Source organism: Neltuma alba, unplaced genomic scaffold, assembly GCF_004799145.2.
Source record: "Neltuma alba isolate B1F8T4 unplaced genomic scaffold, ASM479914v2 tig00012563_pilon, whole genome shotgun sequence".
NCBI classification, from domain to species: Eukaryota; Viridiplantae; Streptophyta; class Magnoliopsida; order Fabales; family Fabaceae; genus Neltuma; species Neltuma alba.
In genome coordinates, this window is record NW_021637018.1 from 20,377 (window position 1) to 33,954 (window position 13,578).

A 13,578-nucleotide genomic window follows, 5' to 3' on the forward strand; every position below is an offset into this window, starting at 1 on the left:
ATACACACGCTGCGCCTCCCCACACCCGATCACCCCCAGGGCTTCCTTCCCCATTATGCCCTGCTATCTTTACTATCCCTTCACACGCAATTGATTCTCTCATTTACCGCTTCGCCTTTTTATCCACACCCCAAGGACCTGACTTCCCCCACCCGTTCTCCCACATCAAACCCGAGGTTTTTGGTTTTGTACAGTATTTAATATTTAATAAATAATTAAAAGTAAATCCCCCCTATCTTACTTCTCAATGCCCTGGACTGTGCGATTTTACTGATAATAATTTTTGGATCAAGCTATATTCAACACTTTCAAAATATTTTTTTTAAGTGTATTTAATATTCTACAGAGTATTTAACATCATAAAATATTTTTTTGCCTCAGTATTGAATGTATAAAAAAATATTTTTGAATTCTAAACATACTTAAAAAATATTTTAGAGTGTAGAATACATAAAAAATACTTCAAGATGATAAAAACACTAAAAAAAATATTTTAGAATACTAAACTCACTGGAAAAAATATTTTGAAATACTAGATGGACCTTAACTCATATTTTTTGTAATTTTATCCATAATTTTTTTAATTTTGGTAAATATGAGACATAAGATCTGAATAAAATTATAAAAAATATGAGTAAAATTACACCAGCAAAATAATTAAGTTGTTGGGTGCTCTGAGAAATAAAATTAGAAACGAAATTACATTTTTATCCAATAAATTAATAGTAGTATAAATTAAAAATCCATGCGCTTGTATAGTCCTGCAAATGCCTTCTTCAAACCGCAAAACGATAAACAAAAAATTTCTTTTAATTCTGATAATCATTAGAATTTTATTCTTGAGTACTGAGTTCCTTAATCATTAGAATGCTATCATTCATATCTATACAGGAAAAAGAAATGAAAGGGAGGAGGGAAAGTTAAAAAAGAATTACAAAGAATATTCATTTAAAAAAAAATAGCTTGTATCCGCTTCTGATGAGTGCCACGTGTAACGGCGCGGTGAAAAAACAACGGGTCTACTACTACACTCGCCCCAGAGGGCGTCATTGTGAGTCTTATCTAACCCTGCGCTATGTCTTGTGGCCTTGTGTGGCATTTCCGTAATTCCAGATGAAAATGAGGTCATTCTTCTGATATCCTTTTAAACTTATGTTTTTTTTTACCGCTTTGGACTCTTTTCCGGGCAAAAAAGAAAGAAGCCCTTTTTTCTAGCATCAGAGTGCATTACCTTGGCAGAGGAGGCCTCACTTCGAAAGCAGTGACAAGGACGCATGCATGTTCACGCAATCAACGGTCAAGAATCTCTTAATCCCGTCATGAAACTCCATGCCTTTCGTACGATTCCAAGGCTTTAACTCAACCATGGTTAGGTTTATATCAGGCCCTCGGGTTCGGGTGTGTCCCTGAGCCTGACCCTAGTTCAGCTTTAACACAGCCATGTTACATGTAAGTGACGGGGGGAGGAGAGGAAGGGGTTCGGGTTGGTTTTCAATGCTCGCCTCTGGTCTTGTTTGGGATGTAAATTACTATATGTAGGAATCATAGATTGTAGATTCGGAGATCTATTAAGCTCATTTTTCCTTTCCTTCAAGGCTTTATTTTTATATAAATCGGATGTAATCATCACCTTTTGATTTGCAGAGTATCGCTGAGGAAATAATTTTCTTTCGAATTCTTCCTCACGATTCTAGCTTTTTCCTTGTAATTTTCTTGAGAATATTTGCTCCCTTTTATCCCTCCTCTCATGTCCAATCTGGAAAATGTAAAAAGAAAAAAATTACCCTCTTTTAGATCTCTCTTGTTGTCGGGGATTTGAAGCTATATTGTGAAGGTTTATTTTGGAGATCTTGTTTACTGACTCCTGTTTACGGGGAGATCTATTTTCCTGGTTAAGTTTTTCACTTTTTGTCTGCTATGGGGGCTTGATCTGGGGAATATCAGTGTTAGATCTGAAATTCTTTCACGTCGTTGCCGTACTTTCTATAGAAAGCACTATATTTTCTGCCTGCGCTTCGCCTCGCAACCTTTCGGGCCGGCAGATGAAAATTTTACGAAGTTGTCGAAATCGGTAGGTGGAGGATAAAGATGAATTATTTTCCAGACGAGGTATTAGAACATGTTTTCGACTACGTGACGTCTCACCGTGACCGGAACGCTGTGTCTTTAGTGTGCAAAAGCTGGTACAGAGTAGAAAGATGTAGTCGGCAGAGGGTGTTCATAGGGAATTGCTACTCGATCAGTCCGGAAAGAGTGATCCAGAGGTTTCCGGGTCTAAAATCCCTAACTCTGAAAGGAAAACCACATTTCGCGGACTTCAATTTGGTTCCTCATGAATGGGGAGGCTTTGTGCATCCATGGATTGAAGCGCTGGCTAGAAGCCAAGTTGGGTTGGAGGAGCTTAAGTTGAAGAGGATGGTGGTCTCGGATGATAGCCTTGAGCTACTTTCCTATTCGTTCCCAAATTTCAAATCTCTAGTTCTTGTTAGCTGTGAAGGGTTTACCACTGATGGTTTAGCAGCCATAGCTGCAAATTGCAGGTAAGGATTTCTGGGACCAGATTATATAATCATATATGATTACCCTTGATCTGATGTTGGTGTTGAAAGAGTACTATTCAATGTGTCATCTTGAATTGTTTATGTGGAGGTTATCTTGTTGATTTTGTTTGTTATATAGATAGTGGTTGATTCTTAGTTTTGTTTTGGAATCTCGCTTCTTTGACGAATGAATCGTGCCTTTTCGTATGATTAAAGGACGCATTTATTGAAACACTGGTATTTTACCATCCAATTTGATGAGGCGAATGTTGAGCTCTGTCCTATCATATGTATTTTGTTACAATTTGTAGTTCATATTTCTTTTCTGATTTAAAACATAACGCAGATAGCTTTTCGAAGCTGTTTCCGTATTTTTTTGTTCACCTTGACTTTTTATGCTGTTTGCTGCCTTTGTCTCGGTGTCTTGTGGAGTTTTGTTTTGGTATGGATATTTGTGAGCTTCACGGAAGTATATTTATAGCCTTAATGTACTATTTGGTTAAGTAGTCAATTGTTAGTTATCTTGATCGATTTGTCAACTCTTAATATATCGGATTTCTTGCTACTGTGGTTTTCTCCTGTATATTCTGTTGTTGTGTGGGATGGTTTGTGGTAGGGAGGAATGTGGTTGAGAAATCTGTTTTGCTGCTTCTAATAAGGAACGCCAAATGCATTCGGTTGATGGCAAAGATTGGCAGAATGATGAGCGTGTCACTGACTATCTATTTTGTGGCTTGTATATGAATTGCAGGTTACTGAGGGATCTGGACCTGCAAGAGAATGAAATTGATGATCACAGGGGTCAATGGTTGAATTGCTTTCCTGATAGTTGTACATCACTCGTCTCATTCAATATTGCTTGTCTTAAAGGGGATGTTAATCTGGGGGCTTTAGAGAGGCTTGTTGCCAGATCTCCTAATCTTAAGAGCTTAAAGTTAAACCGTGCTGTACCCCTTGACGCCCTCCAGAGGATATTGATGAGAGCACCTCAGCTGACAGACTTGGGTACTGGGTCCTTTGTCGATGATCCAGATTCTGAGGCCTACTCCAAGCTAAAGCATACGATTTCAAAGTGCAGATCAATAACTAGTTTGTCAGGGTTTTTGGAGGCTGCTCCTCAATGCTTACCTGCTGTATATCCTCTTTGCTCGAACTTAACATCCTTAAACCTGAGCTACGCAGTAGGGCTTCAGGGCAGTGATCTCATAAAGCTAATACGCCACTGTGTGAAGCTTCAGCGCTTATGGGTAAGTATATTTAGCTGTAGAGCTATTTTGTTTCATACTTTTTTCCTTTATATAGGGGGGATGCCAATAGTATCTACAATCATGCAGATATTGGATTCTATTGGGGATGACGGGCTCAGTGTCGTAGCTTCCACATGTAAAGATTTGCAGGAGTTGAGGGTTTTTCCATCTCTTCCTTTTGAAGCTGGACCTTCAGCTGTGACCGAACGTGGATTAGTGGCAATATCCGTGGGCTGTCCTAAGCTTCACTCATTGCTCTATTTCTGCCAGCAGATGACAAATGCTGCCCTCACAACGGTAGCAAAGAACTGTCCAAATTTCATTCGCTTTCGGCTGTGTACCCTTGATCCCACAAAACCTGACGCTGATACAATGCAGCCCCTGGATGAAGGTTTTGGAGCAATTGTTCAGTCTTGCAGGCGTCTCAGGCGATTGTCAATGTCTGGTTTACTGACTGATAAAGTTTTCCTGTATATTGGAACGTATGCTGAGCAACTTGAAATGCTCTCTGTTGCATTTGCGGGAGAAAGTGACGAAGGAATGCTCTATGTGCTGAATGGATGCAAGAAAATTCGCAAGCTTGAGATAAGAGATAGCCCTTTTGGCAATATGGCTCTTCTGAAGGACGTAGGGAAGTATGAGACAATGCGATCCCTTTGGATGTCGTCCTGTGAAGTGACCTTGGGAGCCTGCAAGACTTTAGCTAAGAAGATGCCGAGATTGAATGTGGAGATCATGAGTGAAAATGAACAAGAATTTAATCTGGATGATGGGCAGAAAGTAGATAGGATGTACTTGTATCGTTCATTGACTGGCAAGAGGAAGGATGCTCCAGATTTCGTCTGGACCCTGTAGGTGCATCTTTAGGGTATTTAATTTCTGGTTATTGGGCAGTTTGTACTTTATTTTTGCAGACTAATCAAAGGCAATAGTAGCCGGGTGTAGCGGTTTTGTTATATTAGTTTATCGCATGCCCTCCCCGATTTCATGCGCCGGTAGATAGTCAGGTACGTTGACTTACCCTTTATAAAATTCCATAATTGAACGTCAGAAGACCCGCATGGGTACCATTCGTCAGTACTCAATAGGCCATGTGCTCCCAAGATGCTAATGCGGGGTAGTAATACATTGAGGGAAGATGCAGTGTAAATGTTGAACAAGAGACCAATTGATCGGGTGTAGGAGGAGCCACTGGTAGATGATTAAGTTAGCATGAATCTTAATGCATGGACTGCTAAGGAAGATAGAAATTTCAGAAAATCTGTATTGACTCGGTTTAAATCTCCAATTTCCAGTCCCATTCGCTCAAATTGGATGAATCGGTATCTATCTAAAACCTTGATACTGCTACCAGATTCTCGACAAGCACTGGTCTATTGGCAAAATTTACAATTACATACTATTTGTGTTATTTGCAGCGTGACTTTCTATACATTCTACATTATTTTGAGTTTTTTTTTGGGGGGGGGGGTGAGGGTAATGTTTTCGTTGTTAAATTAAAAATGCGTGCTCAACTTTTTCATCCCTAGCCCAAAAGTTTAATTGTGCCACAACCTAACGAAATCTCAATTAAATGAAAACTTTGAACCAGTTAGAAATCGATTCATACTTTCGTCCAAACAAGCCTGAACACGAGCCCGACTCTAAAGAAACAAGAAGCCATCGCAGGAACCTCTCCGCCGACCGATCCGTTACCGCTAGCCGCCTCGAGTTTTGGGTTTTTAGGGGGACTGGGGGTCCGCCCCTTGGGAAAATCAGAATGACGATACTCCTGAGCAGAGCCCCAGTGAGACATAAAATTCCAATGGACGAGTCACCTATAGGCCTATGGGTTCTTGAAATAACAGGAATGCCAGGCATGTTATCCATATTTTAATCTAATTCTCTTGACCTTCTTTACGGTCCTCTGGCAAAAGTGACTTCTAAAACTGTCAAGCCCAGTACAATGGAAAGAGATTGGTCTTTAAAGATGAAAACAATCTATAACCACACCTTTGGCTGTTATTCCACATATTTTAGACAGCATAAATTTCCAATAAATATCACTGTGCATTCAGTGAGACTCATACACCAGAACAAGAACCTATGCACACGAGTTGGTTGAAAAGGGGGGAGGGGGTCAAAAGACCAAGAATTACAGGAATGACCAAAGACATCAGAACGCACACATATCAATCAGACCATCGAGCAACATTTCTCCAGAGAGCCATAATCAAGATCAACAAACTAAAGAAACAATCCTCTGAATCTGATCATCAGAAAAAGCAACACTCCTCCAGCACGCAGCAACAACAGAGAGCTGCCAAGCTGCACATGCAAAAAAAAAGGGGGGGGGGGGGGGGGAGGAATTATACACTTCAGTTGCCACCGTGAAACCAGACTGGGCAAGCGGTCAACGGAAGAGTATGACTCAATTAAAAAATAATACTAGTAGTTATTCAAAAAAGACCAGGACTTCAGAAATGAATTCACATCTCTTGTTAAAACAGCGGAAATCACAGGATGAAACAAAATAAATCCATAGAATCATACTAAGTGATATTTCACTAAAAGACTAAAAGGTGCTAGATTATTTAGTTCATTATGGATAATTTTATTGACTGGACATAATTCACCGTGAACCAGGGATGATGAAAAGTTGTCGAACTGATTTCCAAACAAAGCTTCTTGACAGACAAACTGACCAATTCAGGACCAGCAAATTTCACAAATAACACAATATGAAATTGTTAAGTAAATTAATAAAACGTACAAACCAACTGCAAGTAAACTGATAAGTAATTATCAAGTAGTGTGGTTTTAATGTATATGCATCTATAAACGCATATTTGACTTAATGACGTGCGAATTTGAAATTTATAGGTTACAATCTTGTACATTCAAAGCAGTTAATTATGTGAAATTGGGTTAGGATTGGAGTACACATCAAAGTGGTGGCGTAAACGAACTTTGTTACCAATCTCTCCCTGCATTACAAAAATGTGGGGAAAAAAAAGAAAGAAAGCATACTCAAGTGTCATCAGCAAGTATTGGCTCGAGCAGTTTAAACTGAAGGCCAACATTTAACATTTTGAACCAGGCATAAGCCCCTCGACTCTGCTAATTTTCACGCAATTTAATGGATAAATGCATTTACATTTCTTAATCCCAGCATTCTTTCATTTATGTATTTTGATTGGTACCATATCCTCCACTTTTCAACTTGAACTTTTAATTCAACTTTTAATCCCCCAGGTATGTTCAATTTATGGTTCAGTAACGACTTCCCTTGTAGATGATGAATTCCCCTGTAGGTCGTCATAAAGGCATTAATCAATTTAAAAAGAAATTCTAAGGTTACCAAAGTTGTTTGGAGAAACAAATAAAGGCGTTGCTAAATCTGCTACATAATAGTAGAATATGGCTAACGCATTGACCAGCTATTATTTGCTCACAATATTGACATTTGACAATGAGGGAAGAGGCAAACAGGCAGTTCATAAATGTTTGAGTTCTAGCAGACATGAAGACGGAGACATGAATCTGTGTTATCAAATCGGTACAAAATGCCTCCAGGTCTAGTTATTTAAATATTACCACCATTATGTTCTCAGGCCCTGAATCAAATGCTATTATCTTAAGGGGTGCCATTACAACTATTTTGAGACTTGAGGAGCGACACTGCTCAAATAAACACTTTAGGATACTCAATGCTTCTTCCAAACTATTTCAGGGTGAAAAAGCCCTTTTAACTCGTATCTTAAAAACCTTTGGTATTTGGCACAAAAAAAATAAAATAAAATAAAAACTGTGGTATGTTTGAGTAAAAGTCAATCAACTTCTAATTTGTAGAAAATGAAATTTATGATATTTGCTATCGTCAATAAACAAGTATCATCTCTTTCTCAGAAAGTTTTCAAACAGAGGAGAGAGGATGACTTTTATCACTTTATGAAAGGCATCTATGAAATAAAAGTTGAAAATGACCCTGTTCAAAAGCAATACACATATCTATCTATACATAACCTCAGCATGTTATAAAATAAATTAAAGTAAAATGCATACCAGCCTTGCAAGAATGAGGCACAACCGGTGGACCCGTCGTAATAATGATGTTCGCAGTGATGGTGTTGGTATGTTTGGGGAGGAGGAGGAGGCGGCGGCGGCGGATATCCGTTATTGAAATAACCCTGATAACCTTGATACGGGGGACATTGCTGAGGCGGCGGCGGCGGAGGGTACGCTGGATACCCAGGTGGCGGCGGTGGAGGGTACCCTTCATGTGGCGGCGGCGGTGGCGCCGATGGGTAACCTGGCGGTGGTGGAGCATAAGATCCGTACCCTGTATAAAATTCGCGAGTTTCGTTGATAATGGATATGATCAAACTGGAATAATAAATTTGGCACAAGAAAGGCAGAATTGAAAGCGGGAAAGGTAAGATTTCGTTTATTGTGAATTAATTTAATAAAGCGTAGAGGGATATCGGGAATCTTACCTGGAGGAGGGTAGGCTTCTTGAGGGACTCTCTGGTAGCTACTCATTGGCCTGACTCCGGAGAGGAAGATCACGAAGGAATAGTCTCACAAACCCCGCCATCGGGTAGGTTGATCAGCCCCTTATCAGGTGCCACTGGACCCCAAAAGCGACGTCGTATGCTTGTCGCACCCGACCATTTCGTGTTTTGGCTTTTATGGTCTTGGGCGTTGCAATACGATAAGAGAAGAAAGAGCACCCATCTTACTTTTATTTTATTTTATTTTTTTATTTTTCCTTTTAGAACGAATGATGCGTCCCAGGATCCTTTTCCCCCCCATCCGCCCAGTAACCTTTTTAAACTTTAGGAAAAATTAGATTTGGTGTCTTAAAATAATTAATTATGGCTTAGAGCAAAATTGAGAGACCTGGCAGATTTTTTTATTTATTTTTTGAACTTTCAGCCTGCCACATTATCCATACCTATGACCACCACGTCATAATAGCTTTGAACGCTGCAAGCGACTGGCTTCGTGAGAATTTCTTTTTATGCTTTTTTCAATCAGATGGATATGCAAGTGTATGAGAAATTGAGAATCGCACTTGAATACGTAATGCAAAGCTAATGGATGGTCCCCCGGAAGAAATCTCATCTGGAATGTCACAAGCCTGAACGACGAAATTACTAGAGCTGTAACTACAGAGAGAGCTATTGAAAGCTGAAAAACTGAACTCATTGAAAAGCACATCCTTCTACTTTTCTGCGTTGTTCACTGTGGGATTTGAAACTCCGTGCAGTGGGGAAATTTAGCACAAACTTTCTCCCGAATAAATAAAATTAAAAAAAAAAAAGAAAAAAAAAATTCATGACAAGTTACGTGGTTTACAATCAGTTCTCTCCTAGGGTTTTTTCCTTTGTGGGAGTTTGTTCCTCTCCTTTGTGAGAGCTAGGTTTCTGGCACCTCTCTTTGATCGCATTTGGGGGAAAGTGTTCGGCAGTGTGTGCGCGTTAGTTGTGAGTATGAGATCTGGTTTGCATCATTTTCTAGATTGGATGGATTTGATTGGGGATAAGAAGGAGGTTTGGAGATGTCAAAGGATAGAAGGGAAACAGAGTGCTCTGAGCCATTAGTGAAGAGATCAGGGACTGGGGATGAGAATCTCGGTTATGGATCAAGGAAATCGGAGCACGATGCAAAGAACCATGACCTTATTCTATTGTGTGAAGGTCAAGATTTAGTCGAAGTTGTAGAACATTTGAGGCCGCGAAGTTTATTGATCGCGATGAAGAATTCAAAGGATATCAAGTATAATCAAAATATCGATAAATATTCATGGCCGATTGAAGATGTATTTCTGATGAGTGATTCCTATCAGATAAGAGGCACATCAAGAACATTGTTCAATCGATCTGAATTTGATGAGCAATCAGAATGGATGTTGAAAGAAACCTCCCGACAGCAAGGCTATTGAACTTTAGTTCTATATTTGATTTTTGATTTTGCAAATGCCAATCATCAAGGGCAATGGACTTTGGAGGAGGAAATGAGCAATCAGACAAGGAGTTATGCTATGTTTAACCAATCCTTAGAGTCAACATGGTATGATTTCCTGGAGATTATTTCTGTGAGATTGATTGAATATTTGTGCCGATTTTATTGCATTGAAGTGGCAGATATATGTGGTGTAATAGAGTCTCTGGTTTTGACTTTAATGAATATGGTAATAGCTTGGGTTGTAACTCTAACTTTGATGGTGGATTTCTTGAGCTTAAACTTGCTGCAATTTTATTATCGGCTTGCTTTATTTGGGATGGAAGACTGTTTGGAATCTTTGCAATGATTGTTCAAAGGATAAAAGAGGATTTAAGATGGGTTCCACCAGGAGGTGAGGATTGCTCTGCTATCTTGATACTTTTGCAGCAACAACTAATCAACAGGATTTATCTTTTGGCTTTTGTAATAAAAATATTGTGTTGTTATAGCCTCAGTAAAGTCCATGTTAGTGTTCTTCTTTCCCTCTCCATTTGAGAGGGACTGTTAAAACTGCTAACAAATATACAGCATTAGTTTATAAAGGTTTGAACTCAATTTTAAACAAGTCAATGGACAACCACCCCTTTCCACCTTTTTCATAGATTCCAAGACAAAATTATACAGTGAGTTTGTTGTCCTTGATGTACTATGTGAATTTGTTTTGTTGTACTTTTTCATCTTCTAGTGTTTCAACGAGTTTTTTTGTAGCTAAAGGATTGAAGTTTGTTGTCTTGTTGGTTAGTTTTGTTTAGATTGGTGATTGTAATCTTGTTTACTTTGAATGAATGAATACTTCTTTTGGCAATTAAAAAAAAAATACATGGTTTACAGGTTATAAATCTCTGTAAAATACAAGCTCAATATCTAATTCATCAGACAACTTCAAGATTTGCAACGTGACAACAAAATATTAAATCGCTCATTTAGTTTCAAAATTTATGATTTTCAGTATAAATTGAACAGTAACTCAACTCAAATTCGGATAAAATGAAGAATGCGTCAAAATAACAAGCTTCGAATCCGTAAATATTTTCCCCTCCAACCTACCATACGGCAAAACCCCCAACCTCTTTTCCTCACCTTCCTCTTCAAACTCACCAAACACCTCATTACTTAATGAAGAAGTGGCAAGGAAATCATCAAAGCAGAAAGCAATACCATCGGGGGATCACTAGGTCTACTCAGCCAGCGACATATCGATATCATCCACAGTGAAAGCTGAAAACACCGGTTCAGGCTACGCAGATAAATTAATTCGTTCTCTCTCAGTAACTCGTTGTTGATAAGTCATTCAAAAAAAAAAAATTTCTAACATGTCGCACCAGCCAAATAAGAACCAAAGAAACCAACATCTTATGCTCTCTAGGTAAAGTCTAACAACTGACAGATTAGCATTCTCTAGCTTCAAAATGTCTGATTGCAAATGTATTAATCTGTCAATGTTTAACGCCTCTTCTTGCTTGCTTTTGAACTGGATTTTGATGGTGTAATTAACAGGTACACAAACAGAACCACGATGGTGATCACGGAGATAAGAGATCCATACTTTGCAAGCAATTTCTGCGCACATTAAAAGTTGAACATTAATATAATGAATTTATTTTTAAAATGACACATCAAGCAAGCCGCCAAAAAGAATAAAAACATTATGAAGATAAAAGTTTGTTGCGTTTCTTCAGCCCCAAGGCAGAGAAAGTTCAAGTACCAATAAATTTTTAAAAAAAAAAACCTATTTTTCCCCCACATATCAACAAGCACACAACTAATCAATCTATATGTTCCTCACGCCTAAATAGGGTAGCACCAGAAAGGTAAACGAGATCATTTTGCTCATGTTGACATGCTTGACTCTTTTACTGGCAAAGGTAACACGTCTTCAAAATTATATAATTAAGACAAAAGTTTGGAAATTGCAAGTACAAATAGCCCCCCAAAAAAATTGTCCATACCTTAACCTGAGAAATTGGATCCAATCGATGATTCCATGGAAGCACCAAAAAATTAAAAATGAAAAATAAAAAATTCGGTCAGCATAAGGAGTTGTCATGTAAATTGAGATTGGTTCATGAAACTAACAAGTGTACCAGATACATACCCAATCCAGCTTCTTCTCGGGAGGTCTGTCAGCAAGAACATCCAAAGGAAGAATAGGAGTTGAATACGCCTCCTAAAGGAAAGCAATCAGCAAAACGAGAAAGGTTTGTCCACCAGAAAAGAACAAAGAGAAACGGTGCCAAAAGATAGAGAACCTGCAAAGCAGCTTTTGTGGGTACGCGGAACTTAATAACCGCTGGTTCACCAGAATAGACTCCCTTTTGTGTGGCCTCCAATTCGAATGTGTGAGACAGAATACCACCACTGAAAGCAGCATAGTATGCTTTTCAGAAGATAGAAGGACTACAGAATAGAAGTGAGAGAAGGCAATCTAGATTGGTGAAGGCTATAATAAGCAATATAAAACTCACGCATCAAGCCTTTCCCATGTCTTCGACATGCTACCACTGACTACATTAAAAGCATCATTTGGCCAGCTATCATCCGTTAGACTTACATCATACGCCGTCCTTCCAGGGAAAAAATATAGTAAAAACCGGGTAAGTTCAACAGAAAAGTAGAAATAGATAAAATTGAAGGGCAGATTACTGATTACATAAGTTTTGGGCGACAATCCACAATATACTTGATAAATACATCAAAAGATTCACTTGTGCGAACTCGTCCAAAAATTGAGACCTCTCACTTCTGCTGTTAAGAATGCTTTACTTGCATGTCTTCACCTAGACTAGAACTACCTAATAACACCACGCTTAATAGAAATTTAAAAGCATTTCTCTGAGGCTAACAGCAGAAGTGGAATAACAAAGTGCAAAAAGGACCAAATTCCAGATCAGACGGGTATAAGAGCATCCCTTGACTCCATTCCTCCTTTGCATATCTCTCTCAGAGCCGTTGTTACTTTAATGGTTTCAGATTGTATTACTCCATTTGACATATGGGCCTTTTACATATTCCATCAGAATACGAATTGAAATTCCAATTGAAACAAGAGAGAGACAAAACTATTTCCCCCAATCGATGGTCCATCGAGTCATAAGCTCATGCCAACAAAAGAATCATGCATGAATCACGATGCCTAGTTGCTTATGAACTGAACCTCGCGCTTCAGATGTTTATATCTTCCCAATTGACCGATCATTTCCGAATTTCCTTTTCTCAGCGCGTTAGGCGATTAAACAGTAAATGCAAATGCTTAGTAATTTCAACATAAAAGCTCAATTTCTGACAATCAATCAAAGCATGCATGGGAGCGGGAAATTGAGATCTAAGCAATTATGAAAATTAACACCCATAAGAATCTGAAGATAAACAGATCGGATTAAGAGAAGGCCAAGAAGGGAACATACGAAGTTCCTTGGTTGTAGATTTCGATGGTGACGGCGACGCGTTCAGCTCCAGACTTGAGCCTGTTAAGGGTGGCCTTCTTGTGAGCCAGAATGAAAGGGACATCTGAGCTAGCACCAGCAAGTGATGAGCATAGCAATGAGGAAGCAAAGAGCGCAAGGGCAACCAGAGATTTGAAGATTAGATCGGCCATCTGACAGATTTCTGGGTTGGTGACTCCGGCTCTGATATGAATTGAATCGTGGGACTGGGTGTTGAATCTGTTTTTAGACCGAGTTTATGACCAACGACTCTGTTTAGGGTTTGGATCCACATGGATCCGCCCAAGGAAGATTGTTTGGAAAAGATCTAGATGTTTTTTTTTTTTCCCCGGTTCGTTTCTTTTAAAAAATATTTAATTT

The 13,578-nt window shown here is 38.9% G+C and overlaps 3 protein-coding genes across 4 annotated transcripts; 1 reads left to right on the forward strand and 2 right to left on the reverse strand.

The window, feature by feature from the left end:
- The first annotated feature begins 1,454 nt into the window (after positions 1-1,454).
- On the forward strand, positions 1,455-4,785 carry LOC114728617 (protein AUXIN SIGNALING F-BOX 2). Its single transcript, XM_028915536.1, has 3 exons — positions 1,455-2,540; positions 3,292-3,787; positions 3,875-4,785. The coding sequence occupies exons 1-3, from the start codon at positions 2,089-2,091 to the stop codon at positions 4,640-4,642; spliced, it is 1,716 nt and encodes a 571-aa protein (XP_028771369.1). The 5' UTR covers positions 1,455-2,088; the 3' UTR covers positions 4,643-4,785.
- Positions 4,786-5,661: 876 nt separating this feature from the next.
- LOC114728618 (cysteine-rich and transmembrane domain-containing protein WIH2) lies at positions 5,662-8,436 on the reverse strand. Of its 2 annotated transcripts, XM_028915538.1 has the most exons (4): positions 8,263-8,436; positions 8,065-8,108; positions 7,832-8,034; positions 5,662-6,094 (listed from the first exon to the last, which is right to left on the reverse strand). In XM_028915538.1, exons 1-4 carry the CDS (start codon positions 8,306-8,308, stop codon positions 6,043-6,045), a joined length of 345 nt encoding a protein of 114 aa, XP_028771371.1. In that variant the 5' UTR covers positions 8,309-8,436; the 3' UTR covers positions 5,662-6,042. The 2 variants fall into 2 exon arrangements, with proteins under 2 accessions (XP_028771371.1, XP_028771370.1); XM_028915537.1 differs by having other exon boundaries at positions 7,832-8,108; positions 8,263-8,434.
- A 2,478-nt stretch (positions 8,437-10,914) lies between these two features.
- On the reverse strand, positions 10,915-13,469 carry LOC114728598 (translocon-associated protein subunit beta). The gene is made up of 6 exons (XM_028915508.1): positions 13,180-13,469; positions 12,241-12,339; positions 12,025-12,133; positions 11,871-11,942; positions 11,725-11,730; positions 10,915-11,335 (listed from the first exon to the last, which is right to left on the reverse strand). Exons 1-6 carry the CDS (start codon positions 13,368-13,370, stop codon positions 11,219-11,221), a joined length of 594 nt encoding a protein of 197 aa, XP_028771341.1. The 5' UTR covers positions 13,371-13,469; the 3' UTR covers positions 10,915-11,218.
- Positions 13,470-13,578: the final 109 nt, after the last annotated feature.